The 22,571-nt window shown below is 43.8% G+C and overlaps 2 protein-coding genes across 2 annotated transcripts in view; one reads left to right on the top strand and one right to left on the bottom strand.

Moving 5' to 3' along the window:
* Positions 1-2,866: 2,866 nt before the first annotated feature.
* foxa1 (forkhead box A1) lies at positions 2,867-5,865 on the bottom strand. Its single transcript, XM_063224216.1, has 2 exons — positions 5,682-5,865; positions 2,867-4,801 (listed from the first exon to the last, which is right to left on the bottom strand). The coding sequence occupies exons 1-2, from the start codon at positions 5,751-5,753 to the stop codon at positions 3,560-3,562; spliced, it is 1,314 nt and encodes a 437-aa protein (XP_063080286.1). The 5' UTR covers positions 5,754-5,865; the 3' UTR covers positions 2,867-3,559.
* Positions 5,866-9,373: 3,508 nt separating this feature from the next.
* Positions 9,374-22,571, top strand: part of ttc6 (tetratricopeptide repeat domain 6) — a 64,412-nt gene continuing 51,214 nt past the window's right edge. The window contains exons 1-6 of the mRNA XM_063184397.1: positions 9,374-9,470; positions 10,044-11,182; positions 11,952-12,020; positions 13,476-13,625; positions 15,348-15,475; positions 20,610-20,780. Coding sequence (XP_063040467.1) covers positions 10,070-11,182; positions 11,952-12,020; positions 13,476-13,625; positions 15,348-15,475; positions 20,610-20,780 — 1,631 coding nt within the window. The 5' untranslated portion in view covers positions 9,374-9,470; positions 10,044-10,069. The remainder of the gene's footprint in view (positions 9,471-10,043; positions 11,183-11,951; positions 12,021-13,475; positions 13,626-15,347; positions 15,476-20,609; positions 20,781-22,571) is intronic.

Raw genomic sequence — 22,571 nt, 5'->3', positions numbered from 1 at the left:
GGTAAGCCTATCCTGCTGCACCCAGCCCCAGTAACTAGGGCTACCATACAGAAGCACGTAGCAAGATTTTGTCAATCTGTTGACTTAGGTGGAGTTGGTGTGCAGGCCCACATGTGTCTAAAACGTGCAATTATATTTTAGGCCTAGACACATCATTCAATGAACATCTAGGCCTAGGCTACCCATAAATACGGATTGAAATAGCCTACCCATGCGTCTACGTTGTAGGCCTATTACTAAGTTTAGTTTAGGCTATTCCACACCATAGTGCGCTTTATAGTGAATTATTTAGGACAATTTATGTAGTTCCGTAAATAAAATAGTTCAGATGACTGTGCAACTCCCAACACATTCGTGACCTAATGGAACAGGGGGTGATAGTCAACTGAAGGCGAGGAGACCACCAACCTGACATGGCCAGCTCATATTAGGAGGAGACAAAGCCTTGATAAACTTCTTTGGTATAATTTTAATGGAAAACCAGCTGCTTCTAAAGCTGATTTCGGATAGAGATCTCTCCCTCTCGCCCTTTGAAAGGCCCCTTTCTTTTCGCGAGTGATTTTGAAGGGGTATTGCTTTGCTCTTTTCGTTGCCTGAGCACAATTGTGTTATTGGGGATAATTAATTCAATCCCCATCAAAAGGTATTAGGAGCGCCTTGGCCCTGTAGTGGCTTTCTAAAACCACAGAATAAAAAGGCAGAGAAGAAAGATCTACGGGTAGGCTTGCTGATGGCCGCTTTTGAAGTAAAGGGGATGGCGCATTGTTGGAGAATTTTTTGTCCATAAGGCCGAAGAAAGCGTCAGCTCTTTTGATGGCCTTACGAGAAATGCCACATAAGTTGAGAGACGAGGAGCTGATGAAATCTCAATGCTGGACATTGCCCGCTGATAACATATGTGGCGAATTAAGCAGGGTGGTGGTCTTCAGTTTGAGCATCAATTGATTGCAGAATACAAATAGCGTACGTTCAAATAAACATCACTCATTTTTAAATATAGCGCGTAGACCTAGCCTATGTTCTAACTGAAAATGTCTCTCCGGCTGAGCGAAATTAATTGTAGGCCTAACGGTCTTTTCACCATATCCACGTAACATTTTTTCAGAACACAGAGAAAGACACAGCATGCTACGAAAAAAAAACGTTTCCAGTCGTTGAAGACTGGTACAAATTGCGAAAAATGAAGAAAGTTTTTGAGAATCCCAATGAAACCCTTCCCTCGTTCTGCCCCTCTTCCATTCTCTCTATTTCAGGCGGGAGCTTCCACGGCCCAAAGGCGAGGGGTTTCTCTTTTTTCCGAACAGCTGGGCAAATTAGTGAACGAGATGAAGTTCAAAGATTCCTCATGCAAACAACCTCTTACTGAAGAGAGCCGGGTTTTTTTTTCAACACGTGAGTGTGTTGCGTTTGTCAATTAACCCACTGCAATTACGCAGCAACTGGTAAGAGGGTGAATATTCCCAGGTCACATGCGAGTAGAACTGATAAATTGGATTTATTGTGTTTGATCATCAAACCGTGCGTTTCCCCAAGATGATGACAACATTACCACCATGTGATTATTTATCATTACGCACGGATCCGTCTTACAGCTTCAGATGTTCTGCACCAATTTAGCAGTTATTATGCTTAAATAAGATTTAAACTACGACGTGTTAGTTGCCAAACCAACGTCTGATCAGAATTCACTAGCTCTAATGACTAATTAAATATCCACCAGTCTTGACCAACTAGGGCCTAATTGGGCGTCCTTGCCTTCCTTAAAGCATCATCAACAATGATCTGCTAAGAAGCAGCATACTCTGTGATAGACAAAATATATTGGGCCTATTACATAATTCAAATTACTTTGGATCATTTAACAGTCTTTTATTTGTTGCATCCTTGTTTTAAATAAAACAGGTTATTACATTGAGTATATACTAGACAGTGGGGCTGACCTGTTAAATTGTTTAGGCATAACTGGATTTTTTTTTTTTTAAATAGGGCCTTATCATTTAGAAATGTAATCTTATTAATAATTATGAATACCTTTATCCAGCCCTCATTTCGATTAGAATTAGCCGCGCATTTTCAATTACGCACTGCAATTACGCACAGGCTATACCCTTGCGATGACTAGGCTACCCGATACCAATTTATAATTGTAATAAGTCTGGATTTAAAAATATATATATATAAAGTTGATGTCTAATAAAAGGATTCATTAAAAAATAAACATCGTCTAAAGATAGACTAGGCTACTAGCCTAAAATATATTAGACATGAGGCGCCGATCAACCTGGCTACCCGTGTCAGTCCATGATGCTCGGTTCACCTCTCCATTTTATTTACGCATTGGGGGGCAATTACATGATAATTAAACGAATTTCACGGTTACTCAGCCAAAATGTGTGTCTGCAAAATACCATGATCAAAGTCAAATCTGTTCAGGTTCAGGAGCCCCTCGTGTAGGTTACGGTTCACAAAAAGATGATTTGCCCTCCCTATGATATTGTTTAAAATCCTATTTAAAATGCGATCCGATCTTTTATCATGTGGGTCTTTTGAGGCTCTGCTTTGGTTAAATTTGGATTTTCTCTTGGTCACCAACCAATATCGACTCAGACTCCATCGCCTATGGACCAAATGGAGAAGCCTAGGCTACAATAAATAATTTGTATTAACGCTAAGGAAAGACCAAACACCACACTCGTGGATTATACATGTCCTGTAATATAATAAGTATGAAATAAAATTACACGCATGATTATTGGGCAATTGTATAATTCTTAAAATCTTAAAGCTGTACCCTAAACAAGCAATGAGCAGGGCGTATTTGACGCACGACGTCCATAATGCAATTAAAAAATTACAACACTGCCAATACCGTGATCAGATTTTATTTGAACGAAATAAATTAATCACATGCAAAGATAAAAGGAGGAAGCAAAAACGAGAAAGGACTCCTTAATTCAAGATTACAACTCCCTGCTTTAAAGATGTCACCAACCACTGAAAAGTATTTGCTTCATAAAGTAAGACACATTTTATTTCTAGTTCCAAGTTGGAATAAAGTTATTTTCATACAAGGTTGGGACTGAAACGCTTTCGCCAGAATGGTAAATAAAACGAAAATCCAAAATGCGAACAACATGAAAAATCACTTGCAACAGGTGCTTTTGTTTTTGTTTCCATTTCATGTTGGTTTTGTTTGTTTTTTTTTACCTGCAGCACGCGTTCCACAACAGCACATTGACCTTCATTCATGCACATTGTAACACATGGACACATTCGTCGTTAGAGACTACAAGTTGGGGGGAAGTACAACATTATTTTTTACAAGGTTCAAAATTGTTGGTTTAAATACACTTGCGATGATTTTCATCTGGGGTAGGTAGGCCTATACAATCTTTAATGGGAACACGTTACAGAATAGTTTATAATACATGTACACAGCCTTACATTTTTTTTTAAGTAACAGTCCTTTATGCACTAGGTGCATGCAAAAATAATACAAAATATAAGAGCAAATAAAAATGAATCTGTCTGTCCTCGGATCGGTAAAAAAGAAAGGACACTAAGATGTGTTTAGGACCGGTCTAGAATACACACCTTGGTAGTAAGACGCCTCTAATGCCGAAGGGTCCATAGTGGCTCTCCCGGCCATAGACGCACTGCCGAGGGGCAAGCTGGAAGACATCCCTGAGCCATAGGATGAATATTGCAGCGCTTGTTCGTATGCTTTCATGTCCAGCTTGTGCTGTTGCTCGGATGAGGACATTAAATTATTAATGGAAAACGGGTGGTTGAATGAGTAATGGGGGTCCCCTTTAAGGTGCAGCTGGGTCTCGTGGCCCATAGAATGTGGGGTCAACGGGAGTGAGGACAGGGACGTGGCCGACACTGCGGCGGGGTGCAAGGGTGGCCCGCTGCTTTTGAGTTCAGATGTGGGGTTAATGCTCCGGTCCAAACTGTGGGGACTGGACGACTGGTTGGAGCTTGAAATGGAACTCGTGTCCATGTGCCCTGGCTTGGAGTTGCTGTCGTTGGCAGGAGAACCAGAACCGGTCGTCTGGTCTTTCCTCCCCTCGCCTCCCTTCGTCGATGACAACTTTTTAGTATCGCACTTAAAACGCTTCTGTCTGCGGAGGTAACAGCCATTTTCGAACATATTTCCAGAATCCGGGTGCAAAGTCCAGTATGAGCCTTTGCCTGGCTTATCCGGCGACCTGGAGACTTTGACGAAACAGTCATTGAAAGACAGCGAGTGCCTGATGGAATTTTGCCACCTTTGTTGATTTTGGCGGTAGTACGGGAAGAGATCCATGATCCACTGGTAGATTTCACTCAGGGTGAGCATTTTGTTTGGTGACTGTTGAATAGCCATGGTGATAAGCGAGATGTACGAGTAGGGCGGCTTGGCGTGCGGGTAACTTCTTCTGAATGTTTTGTTTTCTCTCGCCCTGTTCAGGTTGGTTTGGGCATAGGTCATGGGGCTCATCGTGGGACTCATACTAGAGTACGGATTCAGGGCGCTCATGGAGGCTTGTTGCGCCGACATGGCGTTCATGTTGGTGGGACTTAACGCGGTGCCCATGGGTGGTACTCCACCACTTATTCCATTCATCGCGCCGGTGGCAGTGGGCATTCCAGCCATGGTCCCTGGGCTAAGTCCTGCACCCAAACCGGGGTTGGCATAAGACATGTTGAAGGAACTTGAGGTCATATTCCCACTGGTAGGCATGCCCATGTAACTGTTCATGCTGTTCATAGAACCCAGTCCTGCGTTCATGCTGGTGTTGGTCATGGGTGAATATACCTGTAAACAAAGAGGCACATTAATCAATGCTATAGGCCTACATTTATTACAGTAACTGATGTACAGCTTGCAAACATACCAGGCTTTCACATCAACCCACCCATGCCCTTATATTGACTAGTGCATGGTGAGGTGTCAGACTTTTTTTCGATGCGCATCAATAAAATATTCATGTTATTCAGCAAATACCTCCATACAAATGAAAGTAAACATTTTAAACACTATTAAGCTGCCCTTACAATGTGTGGATACAATGTACACTGTGGGAAATACCTCATCTCACACATCCTGGGAAAATTCTTAACTGTGACTTGACAGTGAGTTGAGGCTTCTCATGCGTAAAACAGATTGCAGGATTGCAAATCTTATCAATTCATTCATGCACATTGACTTTGTTTACCCTTTGTTTGCCCAGTTTAATTCAATTGAATGGCAAAGTAGCAAACTGCACGTCTGCACTGTGTCTGTTAAATTCAGATATTCAAGAAGTACCATTTGGAGAAATATAGACTTAGTTGTCTTATTTTTTAGGATATTAGCCTATAAAAGGAGCAGAAAAAGTGTTCTGCGCCCATTGTCACGACTGGCACAGTAACGGTTTGTGGTAGGCCAACTGACAAGATCAGTGCTGCCCCCAAGCGAGTTCAACAGACCCATGCTGTTAAACGGGGCGCTTGATGTAGGTTACTATTTAGATTCTCTTCTTTTATCTAAGCGCACCTCCTCAGCTTGGTAAAGCTTAAGAAAAATCACATCTAATTTTAACGAACACCAAAAAGACGATTTACCAAGAAAGGAAATTTAAAACGCAAGCGTTTTGGAAATAAAAGTGCTAATCTATTCGAATTAAAGTTACAGCATGTGGGAAGTTATGACAAACCTCTTGCGCGTCATTGTAATAGCTGCTCCAGTCGGGGGTTTCGTGACCTTCCATCTTCACAGTACCCAACATTATGGTGGCAATCCGCAGATGGCCAACATGCAGCTCCCAGACACAAGTTTTCCGAGGAAAATGTGTCCCAGCTTATTGGTGCGCTGCCACTGGCGGGATGTGGCTTGAAGGGGGTTCGTCAAAGTGAGGAAATGTTGAATGCACTGTGACTTGAGAGTGTTGTGTGAAGATCTTCCCCCTGGTTGTTACGTCGAAATATGGGCACGTCCCCCTTTTTCGCCATTCGTTTTTGGTCGCTGTGGTGACACCTACATATGCGCGTTTCAACTGCTGCGCCTCTGTGAGAAAATAACCTAAACAGGCAGACAAATTGTATGAGACGATGAATATATACAAAACTTTTTTTGTTCGTTAAAAAACTGTCATATTCAACCAACAACCTTCCAGTCAGACTGTTCAAAAGACTCAAACTGTCATGACCTGAGTTAACAGTGATATATCCTCTAATATGTGCACAATTAGCCAGGCTTCCTCCATGCAAACGTTCCTGACCGTTTTGAATGTGTGCTGCGGCACACATTTGATTAAAAAACAAACAAACATTCCAATCACTGTGTAGTTATGCAGGCATTGAAAAGGGGTTGCACTCACCCTTACCTGTCAAAGTATCCCTAGTGCTTTGTTTTGCGTTTATGTAACCGTACATTCTGGCTGTTTTGTCGGACGCTGATGGGTTAGCTTAGAACAACAGACAGAAACAGCAGGTCATGAGTTACTTGTCAGCCCTACATCAGGCTTCTAGACCGGTTATTGGTATAGGACTAGTGACAACAAACTCAGATCCACATGTATGCTTCAGACGTCACGAGGAAACAATGCGTAACTGTCCAAACATTTGGGTTGTTAGAAAATGGAGAGGCTCTATGGGGTAGGTAGGTTACATCGCATGTCGTATTTGATTATTCAATTAAAATAGCATGGGCAAAACGATGCGTCAAAATATCGCACGGGCGCGCACGCGCGCGTCCTGCTGCCGACACTGGCTTTTAGAACTATCCACATTGTCAACTCTTTAATGAGTGAATGACATCGACAATTATCCAAGTACACGGGATCATCTCCCAGTGATGTCTAACAGGTTACGAGAAGAGACATCGATTTGCCTGAAGCGTGAAGCAAGGGGAATTACGCACGGTGTTATTCACCCAGGAAAGGGCCCCTCAACCAAAGTTAACACAATGCTGCGCTTATAATTGCTTTCATTTGACAGAAACATAGTCAAATTATTTCCTTAAAGAAGCTCCTGCCATGCACAAAATGATTTATAGAATATTTTAGTCAGACTGGTTGGTTAATGCCTCATATTTTTGCGCAATAAATGCTCACGCACAGTAGGCCTACCTACAATAAAACAAAATGTAGGCTATCATTTGAAATAGGACTCTATTGGGAAGTAGCCTTTCTCCAGTAGGCTAATTGGTTTTATCTCAGTGCAGTGCATGTATTTGCATTTTACAGCTTTTAAAACCACACACGGGCGCGCGCGCGCGCACGCACGCATGCACATACCTGTGTTTTATTTGTGCCCATGATGCCCCTGCAGGCCTACATGCCCATTATCATTTTGGCCTAGGATTTTATGTTGGCATCCAATGTCTTGCCCATAATATGGTCAAATATAAACTGCAGTAAACTGTCCAGACGGGACATCGGCAGCTGGCTACGTGATGGACCCGTGGGGGAAGTGGCGCATCATGTGTCTTGCTCCGATGGACGTGGAGGACATTGAAGATTTATACATCTTTGGCTTTCTGGTGACAGGCTTGTTGGGAATTGGATTACTCTTGGGCCTGATCTACCGCAACTGTACGAGGATCGCAGCAGCTATTATGGGCCCCAAGCTGCGCGGCTTGATTGATAAGGTGGGCAGTGAAGTTCGAGCACAGAATGTGGTTGTGAATCGCGTTTTGGAGAGTTCTGTGGCTGGTCACCGTACGATGGACAGACTGTTGGAAGGGCTTGTGGCCGTACAACGCCACCTCGAAGCTATGGATCGCCGCATTGATGGACTTGTCGCACACAACCGCCAAATTGAATCGATCGGGCTGGAGGCAAAATTGTTGGAAATTCATCTGTATTTGAGACGTGTGGCCAGTCACATGCGTATCCCTGCAGAGCAGTAAAAAGGAATGCCTGCAATAACCCAAACATGAATCTAATCTGTCTTTGGCGCCCCAGCAAATCAGCGACCTGACCTAGGTCAGGACTCATCTATCTCTCCCTGGAGGACAAGCAGTGTCAGGAGACTCTGCCTCCCTACCCATCACAATGGACACCTGGTGTTTGTTTTGGACTTGCTGTGGACCAGGCCAAGGCCGTCTCTCAGGCGGATAAGATCTGGTGCACAGTGGGGATAGGACTACCCAGTGCCACCCCCCCCCCCTCCCTCAACTTCAACGCGTCCTCTGTCTTATCTGCAACCCCTCTCCCTTCCCCATCTCCAACCCCCCCACCCCCACCCCCCGGTTCATACGAATGTTTGTCTCTACTGCTTTTTTTTGCTAAAATATGAGGTTTTTTTTCATCTATGCCTTGATGTTAACTCTATAATATGAAGACATGGACAATTTTTTTACCCTCATCCTTTCCCAATGTGTATTAAACTTGAGCCTAGGTGGTGGAGGTGTGTTAGTGGCAGCGCCCGTATGAGCAGCGGCCCTGGGGTACATGTACAGTGTATTCTAAAACGCAATTTCGTTGTCAAATTTATTTGTCAATGACAATAAAAGCTCTTGATTCTCTTGATTCTTGATTCTTGCTTGTCAGTGTGCTGTGCAGGGCGTGCTGCAAACACAAACGTTTTGCATGACCTTTATGATCATTATTTTCTCGAAATTTAGTTTGGTGACGTTTGGTGATGCTGACCTTATGAAATGCGTAGGCCTACTCTATGTCAGGCAAATAACACACATTTTAAGAAGACTTGTGATAAAATGGAATATAGCCCTAGAATGTCTTTTTATTTGTCATTGTAACAAGTACAACGAACAGGACCGTTCATTGAGGCAATAAATGATTAAAATAAAATGTTAGAACAGTAGGCCTATACTTAAAAAACTCACACATAGGCCTAACCATGTAGTCCAATCACACATCCACACACCCAAATTATGTGAAAATTCTTAATAGTCTATGGGTAGGCGGCCTACTGTTGATCCAATTAGGCCTAGAGGTTGGTGCTATCTGTTTCGAGATGGCTGATTAAACTAACTAGATGATCTCTGTTGGTTGTTGAATAGCAGTGATCTAGTCTAGCCTACATTTTGATTTAATAGCCCTGCTTTTTTATTATTAGGCTATTATTATTTCAACCAGCCTACCTACACTCTTCCTACCTCAGCTCCAGAACTACCGATAGGGTAGGTCTACTGTGTGCAACATCACACAGATTGCGACATCATTCAGAAATGAATCACTTAGAACTAGCCTGTACATTGTAACCACAGGCCTAGATTGTCATTGTAACTTTCAGTCTTTGAAAATCAGTTTCCGTGCACCACTGTTGGCACGAGCAAGGTTACGTCGTACATTTCTGTGAAAGTTCTTCAGCCCTGCGCATGTGTGCTTTGGTTGCTAGGAGATGACAGCCGCTTCCTGCAAAGTTAGCCGAAGTAGTTTGCTAACAACAAATATTGCCATTGCTGCAATTCACCAGTATATATTTCGGAAGCATACGCTATTTCAAGTTCTTTGGCACTGACCAGCATTTCTTGTCAGGTAAGTTGTTTCACTCGTCGACCACTTGGCTTGTCACGTTCGGTCATTTCCATGTGATATGAAACCACGTCTGCTGTGGTGGACTGCAAAGCAAACATGAGGCAGTGAGCCCACGAAGCTCACAGTTTTAGTGGATCATTGACATGGTCTACTACGGGTAATGTCACACAACCAAAGATAATGTTAAAATATTTGCGTTGTGATAAGGTGCATTACGTTACAATATGGATGTGGATACAATGTTTCTTTCCAATGATACTTTGTTTCACAAGGGGAAAGGGGGGAGGGCGTGCGCATTTAGGCGCAAGATGAGTTCATCAACAAACCATTCTGATTTTTTCACGTCATAGCCTAACTCGCTTAAAACATAGCAGCAATAATGTATATACTATCACACTAACAACAACAACAATAAATGGCAAGAATAACAATAATAGGCAATTGTAATAATCATTATTGTATAATTGTTGTGTGGCCTTTATTGTGGCTGATACCGTTATAAGTTAACATTCCACAAACACACTAAATAAATTGCTTCCATCAACATGACTGTTTTTCTGATTTATTTTCCAGTCCTAAGCCTAGAATGAACAGGAGACATGCCGACAAAAAAAGGAATACTGAAGCCCCACGAGGAGCTCAGAATGAAGAGGGAAGTAGAGGCCCTCCGTAACAAGTCCAAGTTGGAATACCAGCAGATGAAGGCCAAACAGTTAGAGGAGAAAATCCACCCCCTGGCTTTCCTCTCGGACTCCTGCCACCCAAAGGAGTCACCTCATGGCCAAGCGCCTGAGACCTCTGGTCAAGCTGAGGGCTCTCAATCAAACCCGAGAGAGCCCGAGACACTTAAAACACCACATTCAATAGAGTTAAGAATGGACCTCTTGCCGTCACCTCCATCCTCAGCTCTCTTTGAGGTGAAGCCTCTCAATCCGCAAGTTCACGAGTGCTACATGCACCATAGCCCCACAGATGAAGATCTGAGGGCATCCACAGCTCTACCCGTGATGCCTCCTCACGACAGCCCTGTCCCCTTCAAGTCAGCTATAGCTCCACTGGCAGGCACCACCAAAGCTGTGCCAATGTCGCATAGGCCTCAACCTGTAACGAAGGCCCGATCGGAGAGGCGGCCATCGGCGCAGGAGGTGAGAAAGCCAAAGATCCTCAAACAGAAGGCAGAAGACCCGAAGACGAAAGTGGGAGAGAGGCGTGTGACCCGGCGATATTACAACGTTGTGGTGAGCTCCGATGAGTCCAGCGAGAGCAACAGTAGTGAAGACTCTGGCTCGGACCACTCTGGCTGGACCCAGCACAAAGCACGCAAGTTGCACAAGTTGCACAAGCAAAAGCCATCACGGCCCGTGCGTCAAGCTCCGCTGCTGACCAGCTTAAAGACCAAACCGGTCACGAAAGCAAATACACCCGCGGTGTCCCGCAATACTGAACCCCACGTTGTGAGATCCACCATGGAGCTCCTGCAGGAGGCCAGGACCATTGCCGGGGTCAAAGCCGAGAGCCAGGAGGAGGCCGGGGGGACAACGGTATCGCCAGCACCCCTGCCAGTGACCAAAACTGTGATGAGAACCAGCCGCCGCACCGTGGACGAAATCATCACCTCCTTGCAGGGCGAGACCTCAGTCTGCTCTTCCGACCAGATTATCAAAGACCTGATGAAGCAGGTGCTCGGCGATGGCTTCTTTGCGGACACTGAGGTAAGTACTCAAGGATGATATGTGCTAACTCTCCATCAGAGTACCTACCCACAAGCCATCCGTATTAATTAAATATGCATTAGCACTTAACAGTTGCTCCACTACCTGACCTCCCTACGTCTCCTGTCTACTCTGGACAATGTTACTAAAATTCTGTACAACCCATACACTTTAAATATTTCATTGTATGTGTCAATATCTCCAACAGTTTTTTTTATGTCATTCCCTGTTTATTTATTTTTGTACCCCCTGTTTTCCCACCCCCCCCCAGTATTTTATACTGTTGATATGGCTACATAAACTTGAACTTGAACTTGACATCTGATACTGGGGGCGGATTGTGTCCCTATAGCCCCATAGCCTACAATATTGCATGTAGTACACATAACAATCTCTTTTGACATTACATGACATTACATTTGGCAGACTATACATTGGCTGTTTAACCATAAATTCAGGCCGTCTTGGCTTTCGTACTTGATAAGTTAATACAACAATCCCAGGCCTCTAATGGAGTTTGTGTTTTGCAAAACATGTCGCTTATTAACAGCGCAACACACTGCCACGAAAAGAACGAGGCCTTAAAATGAATGTGCCTGTGATCATTTCAATGTGCAATCCCAGTGCAGTATTACCATCTGTAATTCTCCCAGTAGCGGGCAGATAACACTATGACTTGTGAACTATGTACACTCTGTGTTAACGTGTTAATCATGTAATAGTGTATAGGTGGATGGTCAAAGTTAACAAAAGTGACATTTGCCCGCAGGAGGAACCACAGAAGGATGCTGTCGAACTCAAAGAGATTATCAAACCAAGACCTCAAGAGCCAAAAGAGGTACGATCTTATCGCATGCTATCTGTGTTGTGAAGACTGTCAAAAAAAAAAACAAATCTGTACAAAACAGGGTGCAGTAGTAGTGTTGATTCTTTCACAGGTCTTTATCATAGTCACTTAAGCTGTTCAAATCGGGATGGCCAACAAGTGTCATAAATACCTCATGCAGAGAGCGAGAGCACTCTCATGGCCTTGTTAACATTCTAGTGGGGCTGGGACAAAGGGCTCCCAGCTGGGCTTGGAATGTGTCCTGGCAGAGGGGTTTCCCACACTGACAAATGACTTTATAGCTGTGGTCGACTCGCCCCCTGAAGCACATGGCGGCGATGAACGGACAGAGCATCGTGGATTCATTGCTATCCATCTAATTTGTGAAGGGTTCACCGCTCACCTATTATGAAGGTGCAGCATGTAGTGTTAACTTCTAAGTAAAAAGGAAAAAAGAAACAAAATAAGCACACTTCATATCTGTGCAATTCACATGGCTGTACTGATTGTAAACTAGACACACAGAGTGCCATCTAATTCACCTGTTAAATGTCTCTGCACTCATGTGATGGATACTATATGATCAGAGAGGAGTGATAATGAGTCATTGGGATCAAAGAAAAAAATTATTTCATGTCCGGTGATGGAAAAAGTAAAATCATAATCCTTGGCCACAATTAATTTGTGAAAAGAAATTTCATTAGATATGCTGTACACTAATACCAAATATATAAGTTACACACTTTGCATCATGAAATAGGTACCGGTATGAATAAAAATTAATGTAATTTACAATGTGTAATAATAGAATGTACAGTCTGCACACTGTGTATTAACTCCAAAAATACTTTATTTCATTTAAACATATGGCAACGTTTCGATCCAACAGAGGGATCTCTGAGGAAGATCCCCCTGTTGGATCGAAACGTTGCCATATGTTTAAATGAAATAAAGTATTTTTGGAGTTAATACAGTGTGTAGACCGCGTCATCACACTACCTACTACTTTTTGTCTGGCACCTGGACAACTACCTGTGGATGTGCGCACCCTACCTCCAAACATAATAGAATGTACAGACATAAATTTATCGTTCTCAAACTGACATCCATTATGATCAAGTCACTGCTAACAATGTGAATCTCACACTTTACTATTTTTTTTTGCATTTTCTTTCAATGGGTGCATTTACATTCAGCTCCTGTTTCAGGTCTCATGTCATTAGTTTGAGAATAAGTGGCGACAAGCATTACGTTTACTAGATTAAAAAGAACATGCATAAAAAGAGCCTACTTTACAACGATTTAAAGTGTATACTTAAAATATACACTGTAACTTCACCCTGCAGTATATGGTATACTGTACCAGTATACCAAATACTATACTTTGTGTGTGTGTGTGTGTGTGTGTGTCTGTGTGTGTCTGTGCGCGCGCGCGCGTGTGTGTGCGTGCGTTTTAATCCTCCACAGCCATCTGTTCGGAAGGAAATCCACCCACCGACGATGCATGACCCAGTGCCAAAGAAGTCGCGTCTAGTGCAGCCGAAGCCCAGTCACGCCGTCATCTACAAGCTTGACAGTGAACAGTCTGATCAGTCTGATTCTCCGAAACTCACAGAGGCAAGAACTTATCATCTGTGTACTTGTGAATGACATATGCTAACATTATTGCACAACACTCAGATGATGCACGAGATGAGGGGGGATGCCATCCCAAAAAGTCAAAGAATGCTCGCACATCAGTGGCACAGGTGCTGGACCAAACCTAAGATAACTGAAAAGAAAATAAAGGTCCGCAACACTGTTAAATGCTCCCAAAGATTTAATGGCAGGCACAATGGGGATGCCATCCCCCTCAATGAAAATGGTCAAAAATTATCCCCCACTAAAACAGGCCTTCCTTCTTCACATATTGTGTTGAAAATGCACTTTTAACAACTACATTTTCAACATTTTCTCGAATTTTCCTGATCCTCCAATAATCAGAATCAATCTCTGACCATCCCCCCTGTTTTGATTTTACAACTCGACCACTGACAACACTGCATTAGCAGAGTGACTCTCCAGAGCCATTTACAGTACAGTAACTGAGCCGACAGGTTCAGCTCCGTTCCAGCAAGTCATGGTTAAATGCCTGGACCTGTATGAGGAAGGGGGGAGGGTCTACTTGTGAAAATGATTGTGGTTTCAGTTCCATTTCCTAGCTGGACTCAAACTACGCAACGGTATAATAGTATTCCATTTTGATGTTTGGTTGTGCCGTACACATACCTGTAAGGAGAATTGCTACTTCTAGTGGCTAAATGTTGACCATTTCTTTCCTGAGATTCATTGAAGCAGCAAGGAGGAACTTGCACACCACTGGTGTGCGAGTTCCTCCTTGCTGCTTCATTGGATTACTTTGTGGAACCAACGCACCCTCCCGGCTACAAACATAAAGGCGCGACACCCCTTTGGAGTAAATATTTCCTGAGATTCATGCAATTACCCATTCAGTCAGACGGAAGGAACAAGTTTACACGTGTTAAAGTTTGAACGACAGTAGAAAACGGTGTGTTCGCACCGTCTTTACTGAAGATCTCAAATATGACAAACACACACCAGTTTTTGCATTCGATAGATGTGCGAGCCCCAAAATGTCATTGCTCAGCGTTAGTTCCTATTGGCTATTAATTCTAGATAATTTTAAGCATTAAACTGAATTTCGACTGAAATGGTAAAATTATAAACATTGTATTGCAGTAATGTAGTTATAATGCAATCATAAATAATATACAGATACTAAATAGGTATATCCAAAAAATAATAACTAAATATGAGCATGAATTATTGAATAGAAAATTGCACCGCTGTGACCAACCGGTAGGGCACTGCCATGCGGCTGACCCGGGTTCGATTCCCGGCCCAGGTCCTTTGCTAACCCCTCCCCGTCTCTCTCCCAATTCACTTCCTGTCCACCTCTCACATTGTCCTATCAAATAAAGTCGAAAAAGATGTCGTGACTGACAATCGCTTGTGACATTCGTGGGGGCAGTAACGTTGTAACACCTAGTAGCGAGTAACACCAGTTGTCATAACGTGGAAGTTTCGGCAGCCAATCGGGTCGGTAGTGTTGCTCGAACCCAGCTTCAGTGAGTCGTATGCATTGTGTTCAGTTACACAGTAGGTTACACAGAATAAGAGTGGTAGTGTTCCCAACCCTTTGGCAGTCCTCACACTGTGCATGCTATAACTGCTGCTCACAGTCATTGTGATTATCAATGTGTATTTACCAACAATACATTTTCTGCTAATGTAATTGTTGTCCATAGTGCCTGCTCTGCCTTGCTGTGTTGTGTGCAGGTAAAACAGGACCGCATGGAGGCCATAGGACAACCTGTTCCACGCTCAGAGAAGCTGTTAAAGGTTCAGGTGGTCCAAACCCACATTCAGGGCCTCGCTCATCTGGCAACCTGGTCTCCAAAATTACAGTAAGCAAGAATGGCGTGCATTTGCTTTGCTGATGGATTTTTTTTTTGTTTAAGTACCTTCATCTCCAGTCTATAAGCTGCTACTTTTTTTCTAATGATTTGATTCCTTTATCTCCTCAAACTTACATCATGAATGATGCAGCTAATGTATAGATTATTACATGTGACAAGCACAAAGTGTGAGGGAGGGAGGGAGTCAGTGAGATCCTGTTACCTGTGACTCATACAGAGGTGCAGCCTATATGCAGTAAGTCTGACACACCTCAGGATTTTCGATATCCGTTTGTTCAGGGTATACGCTACAGTAGTCCTTATGCAGCTGTTACTGTTAATGGCACACAGTCTGCTTCTCATAACAATACACACAAGAGTCATGATGCAGTAAGGAGCTTATGTACAGTACCAGAGCTGTGTGTCATGTGCACCGTAACGTTCTATCCAGGGCTCTAAATTAACTTTTTCCACCACCAGCCAATTTGGCTAGTGGACATTTTTTCTTACCAGCCAAACAGAAGTTCAACTAGCCATTTTTTAAAAAAAAATCTCGCCAAAATAAACTATGCGTTAGGCTAGTTATTTTTTTTAAATTATGGTAATTTTGTTCAACAATTTCTACAACACAGATACACTATATATAGGCCTGCATACTATAGGCCTATGCCTATAATAAGCATAGGCCTATTATATATTTTTTTATATTTACTTCTGCTTTATTTTTTACTTTCATTACTTAGGCCTAATCAATTTGATTAGTTTTTGTTCAATTCCTCTGAAAACAGCTGAATCACATCACACAAGCCACTCACATAACAGACCTTTAACATACAGTAACTAAGCACACAGCCAAACTCTCCAAAACCTCAAATACGCACACCCCAAGGAAGGAGAAAAGATGAGAGGAAAAGGAGTGGAGAGAGGAGGAGCTCTTCTCTTATCTACCATGCGCAACAAAATGACAAGAAGCCTGGGTCAAAAGTAAATAATATCACGGGAATCTTCGCTTCCTTTGTTACTTCCACAGCTTCGTCGTTGGTTGCTTTTTTGTTATTTGTTTTCTTTCCGATGGCGTGGGCTTTCCAACTTAGTTGCGCCAGGACTCGGAACATTTCAGAAGACAACTGAACTGACAGCTACGCTCACACTACTCTGACAGTCAGCTCTCCTCCTCTGCCCTTGTCTCTATTTCGTTCCACAACCACTCCTTTTTTAACGTCACTATTATTACGGTTACAATTACATTCACCAACACACACAGAACCTTGCTCTAACCCCCGCCACATTCTCATCACTCGCACAAAACATAGGCATAATCTGCGTTAGTCATGTTATTGAAACGGTCAGGGCCTCGCTGCTTCAAAAAGGCAGCCTGTTACAGCAAGGTTCAGCCTAGTAATAATAGCAGTAGTGACGTTAAAAAGGTTGTAGCGAAATAGACGAGAGCATAGGAGGAGAGCTGCCTGTCAGAATAGTGTGAGCGTAGCTGACAGAAAGCTGGTCGTCTGAAATGTTTTCAATGCTGGCGCGCGCAACAGCATGGAGTTGCTGCTTGCTGCACTGGAAAGCCCACGGTGGGAGGCTACGTCGTGACGCTAGTGTCCATGGGTAATGTAGGAAATCTCGCCTTAAGGGCTCTGCATACTTAACGTGCGCACGTTCGTCATAGCAGCGGTTTACCGTTCATAATTTACTGTACTCGGGCGCTACTGGCCAAATTGGCGGGTAGGTATTTTTTTCTACTAGCCAAAATGATTTTTCACCCGTGTTTGGCGGGTTGGCGTGTGTTAATTTAGAGCCCTGGTACTCTATCATATACACAGTAATGCTGTTTCAAACACATCCGTCTTACCTGGCCTATGAATGACTCACTCCTTTTTCGTTGCCCTGCACCACCATTCAAGCTTAAGGTGAGACAATGCCTCTGTCTCAGGTCATTTCAAGTCATCTCTGTTTGTTGTCTCTGTATTACTACCAATAGAGTCACAACAAGGATAATTGACTTCCTTGAGAGAAAAGACATATAATTGCACACACTTACTTTGTGTCTCTATGTGTTTTGATTGCGGGCCACCCTCTGCCTACCCCACTGTTTGTTATTGGGGTGGTTGAGGTGAAGCAGGGCTGATGAGAGGCTTCTTTGCCCAGGGAGGCACTTAAGAGTTTCAGGTGAACTACCATGCGCAGCAGTGTGTGACCTAGGGACCTACACCTAGAGACCATCCCATCCCATCATCGCTGCTTCGCATCTCCTCCCCTACTCTCCATTTAACAGCCTCAGTGAGTGGGTCAGGGAACAATCAGAGTGCAGTAGCAAGTAGTCACAGCAGTCACCCTGTCTGGAGCCAACCACAGCTACAGCCGGAGCACACCCACATAGACTACTCTCGTCTCCTCCGGCTCTTCCTCTCTCTCCTCTCCTCCCTCTCCTCCTCCCACAGGTCTGACACTCCCTGCTTGCCTGAGTGTCTCACCCGTCAGAGGGGGACCGATTTATCACCTGTGATGCTGGACCTGTGCCACTATTACAACACTTCCACTCCTACTCCATGTTTCCCTCTGTCTTGTCTCTTTCTTGTCGCCCCGAGAGACAAGTGCGACTTAATTACAACCCTCTTGTCAAGGTCCTCTGAGGTCACTCACAGAGGGCCTTCTCAAGGACACAGCTGAGGGGTTTTTAAGCATGCATGGATGACTTGCCCCATAGCTAGTAGATGGATACAGAACACAAAGTTGGAACTCCAGGGGTTGTGTAGCGTGGCCAGGGAAATGGATGGCGGGTGGAGGGACAAAGGGGTCAGTTGCCCCGGGCCACGGGAAAGGATGTACCGTATTTTGATTTTGTCCCGGGCCCGACCAAAACTGTCAGCGGCCCTGTGGTTGCTGTGGAGGAATGCTTCTCTCCTCTCCTGACTCTGCTTCTCAGGGGCGGTGACTTTGGGGTGACCTTACCTGGGCTGTCGCCAGGGTTTTATCTGTGCCTGGAGAGGAGTGATAAATCTTGAGACCTGACAGGCCATGATGAACGCAACGGAGCACCCTCCATAAATCGCCCTTGTCAAGAGAGAGAGAGAGAGAGAGAGAGAGAGAGAGAGAGAGCACAGAGAGAGAGCACAGAGAGAGAATATTCAAAGAGGGGGACCGATAGATTAAGTTCAAATTGAGTGTATGTGAGAGGAGGCAGGAGAAAGACAAAAAGAGAGAGACAAAGAGAAACTTGAAAGCAGAGAAAAAGAGTGAGAGAAGGAGTGAGAGAGAAAAGTAGCAGAAAGACTTATCAATTTTTCCCCAAGTCTCTGCTGTGGGCCTCTAGACAGAGACCACACACAGCCAAGCTCTGTGTCTCTTTACCAGACCCCTCTCTTTCTCTCTCTCTCTCTCTCTCTTTCTCTCTCTCTCTCTCTCTCTCTCTCTCTCTCTCTCTCTCTCTCTCTCTCTCTCTCTCTCTCTCTCTCTCTCTCTCACCCACTTCTCTCTCTCTAACCCACTTCTCTCCTTGCCCTGTCTGTTATATCATCTTTGTTTTTTTCCCTCTGCTCTGTCTCTGGAGTTCAAAGAGCATTGAAAACGTATGGCAAAGAGTGGGCCAGAGCAAATAAACCCACAGCTCTACTGAGAAATCTCTGGGGTATTCGCTTTTCCGATACACACAAAAACACTCATGACCTCAATCATGCTACTGGTCCCAGACACAGAGGTGTCACTTGGCTGTTATGAGTTCTGGGTTTTGGCTTGTGTTGTGACTGACTTGTGTTATTGTTTTGTTTTTCATCCATGTGTGTGACTGTCTACTCCCTGAACCTAATTCGTGTCCGGTGCAATATTGAGCTTGTCAAGTGCTTAATTTGCAAACTGTTATCTGAAGTTATTGAAACATCTAGTACAAATTTCTTAACAAAAATGTTCCCAAGTACATTAACATGCACTACATTTTGTTTAACTTCTCTGTTAATCTACATGCTGATAATCTAGTTGTAATGCAACTTTAAAGAAAGAAAATGAGAAAAGGCTGAAAATTCAGGCTCATACTCGCTCATAACAGAATATGGAATGAGGGAAGTCTGTTGGTACCCTCCGCGAAAAGCCGACTGTTGACTCCGTCAATCAGTCTGGCAAAAGCCATGAGGAATCCGTCTCCGTGGAGGGTGGGAGATGGTCTGATCTTACTCTGCCATTTAAATTAATTGGAGTTCCGATCTGAAATTAAAACCCATATTGTGCTTTATTAGCATGCCGTTACGATATAGCATCGCAAAAGCATACAAATAGCAAAATAAAAGTGTGAATATAGTTACCTTAACCAATCAGTAACAGACTTTGTGGGTGAGTTCTGCGTCACCACTCTCAACTGTTTGCTGATTTGCTAAACACTGAGAGAACCGAGCTCGAGGCTTTTGCCAGACGTTGTGCGGAGCCAAAATCTTTGGGTTGGGGGGGGCGCTGTGGCGCAGCGCACTAAGGTACCCCCACATTTGGGCTCGCATGCCCACGGGGACCCCGGTTCAAGTCCGGCCGAGGTCTTTTCCCGGTCCCACCCCGTTTCTCTCTCCCACTCGCTTCCTGTCACCATCTCAAACTGTCCTATCAAATAAAGGCATAAAAGCCCCTAAAAATACCTTTATAAAAATAATTTAAAAAAATCTTTGGGTACATAGGATGGAGTACATAGGATGGCGTTGACAGGCTAGTCTGTTGGGCCTTATTCGGGAAAGCACAATATAATATTAAATTATGTAGATTAATTTTTATATAACAATGCTTAATTTGGTCTTGGGTTCTTTGTTCCTGAGTCTGATGTACTGTAGATTTGGACAATGTCTGTGGCTGTTAATTGTTTACTCTTTCCCTCTGCACTCTCCATATAGAAGTACAAATTGTCTTGGTGGGAATTTCTCTTTCCCTCTGCACTCTCCATATACAGTAACATGTAAAAATGATCTTAGTGGGAATTTCTCAATGTGGAGTGTTCTAGCCTTGCTAGTGTGAGTAACGTCCATTTATCCCATTATTAACTACACTTCAAACTAGTTATTGGATACTCCTTGGCGAAACATGGCCGTTACTCACACCAGCAAGGATAGAACACTTCACATTGAGAAATACCCAGGGTCTTAGCGTGTGCCTGTCCTTGTCTCCACAGCACAGAGGAGTATAAGACCATCCACCACCTGTGTACTACTCCGGCCAATCGAGTGCTGCCTGTGGAGCTGGAGCTGGTGTCTAGGGTGTGCCATACAACTGGCGTAGTACCCAATGTTCTACAGCAGAGGGCAGCAATTCCATGCAAATCAACACAGCAGGACACACTCAGGTAGAACCAGGCAGACTCACAGTGAACGATTGAGGTTGAAAAAAAAAAACTCAACTACACCATAACAACATCATAGCTATGACATTATTAAGAGATTAAGACTTGGTCATCACAATTTTGTTGACAATTGCTACGCTTGCATGAGGCATTTATTTCGGAATTAACTGACTTTAATTCTGATTAAAGCTTAATTCCTCTTTGAAAACGTCATGAAAACGCCTCTTAATTCTGAATGAAAGGAAAGATCAAAGTAAACTCGATGGAACTATTTAATTCGCAATTATTAAGTCGGAATTAAAAACATCATGTAAACGTAGTGATTGAGTTTATAGCAGGGGCTCTGCACAAGGAGTTTTTTTTTAATTAATTTTTATTGCAATTAAATCTCATTACAAGCATGGGTATCATTGTAATCACAAAGAGGTTAAGCAGAAAGAAAGACCAGCAGTGAGTGTGCAATTCATGGACACTCTCAAAACAAAGGTATACTCAGCAAACCTCATAGTATGATAGACAATTCTGAAATTCACTCAATATTCACCGTTACAATTCTGTCCTGCACCTGGTTCTAAGGGTGTTTTCATTACATTCTTACATTACATTGCATTTGGCAGATGCTTTATAACCAAAGCGACTTTCAAAAGAGTACATAATCAATCCAACATCACAAGCAAATACAAAGTGCACAGGAAATATACAGAACAACAAGTGCAGTTGCAAAGAGGGGTTAGGTCTTTTTTTTTTAAGAGTAAATAAAGAGTAAATAACGAGTAAACACACACACACACACACACAAACTAAACTGGACATCATGTCAAGAGGCTGCCCTGGGGCTAGGCCAGCTCAAGCATTAGTCTAGAAGGTACTCTCGAAAGAGGAAGGTCTTTACTTGTTTCTTGAAGGCTGCAAGAGATGTGCTTTGTCTTGCTGCCTCTGGGAGACCTGTGATGGTTTTGTAGGCAAGGGTCAATGCCTTGCGCTTCATCCTGGCGGCGATCGGTAGCCAGTGCAACTCAATAAATAGAGGAGTAACATGGGTCCTTTTGGGTTGATTGAATATCAACTGTGCCGCTGCATTTTGGATCTTCTGCAGAGGTGTTAGCGCACAAGCAGGTAGACCTGTCATGAGTGAGTTGCCGTAGTCAACGCAGGATAGGACCGTGGCCTGGACCAGTCGTTGTGTAGAATATTGTGTCAGCACAGGTCTGATATTCTGTACGTTGGACATCTGGAATCGACAGGTCCGGGTGACTGAGTTGATGTAGTTGGAGCATGACAGCTCATCATCAATCATGACGACGAAGGTTTTTGGCGATTTTGTTTGGGGTCACGATGGTGGAGCCTATCTTGAGGTTGATGTTGTGACTGAGCGACTCTTTAACTGGGATCACCAGGAGCTCTGTCTTGGAAAGGTTCAGCTGTAGGTGGTGGTCCTTCATGTTGACAAGTCGGTGAGGCAGGCAGAAACCGTGGTGTCCTCTGGGCGGAACGACAGGTACATCTGGGTGTCATCAGCATAGCAGTGGTAGGAGAACCCATGTGTTTGAATGACACGTCCCAGGGAGGAGGTGTATATTGCAAACAGAAGGGGTCCCAGAACTGATCCTTGGGGTACGCCTGTGGAGAGGGTGTGAGTCGTCGACAGTTTCCCTTGCCATGACACACTGAAGGTCCAGATAGGTAGGAGTTGAGCCATGAGTGGACAACGCCAGTGATTCCCATGGCCGTGAGTATCCTCAGGAGGATCTTGTGGTTGACTGTGTCAAAGGCTGCAGACAGGTCTAGTAGGAT

This window comes from Engraulis encrasicolus, chromosome 19, assembly GCF_034702125.1.
Source record: "Engraulis encrasicolus isolate BLACKSEA-1 chromosome 19, IST_EnEncr_1.0, whole genome shotgun sequence".
In the NCBI taxonomy this organism is placed as follows: Eukaryota; Metazoa; Chordata; class Actinopteri; order Clupeiformes; family Engraulidae; genus Engraulis; species Engraulis encrasicolus.
Note: the sequence above shows the minus strand (reverse complement) of the source record. Positions and strands in the feature narration are given on the sequence as shown.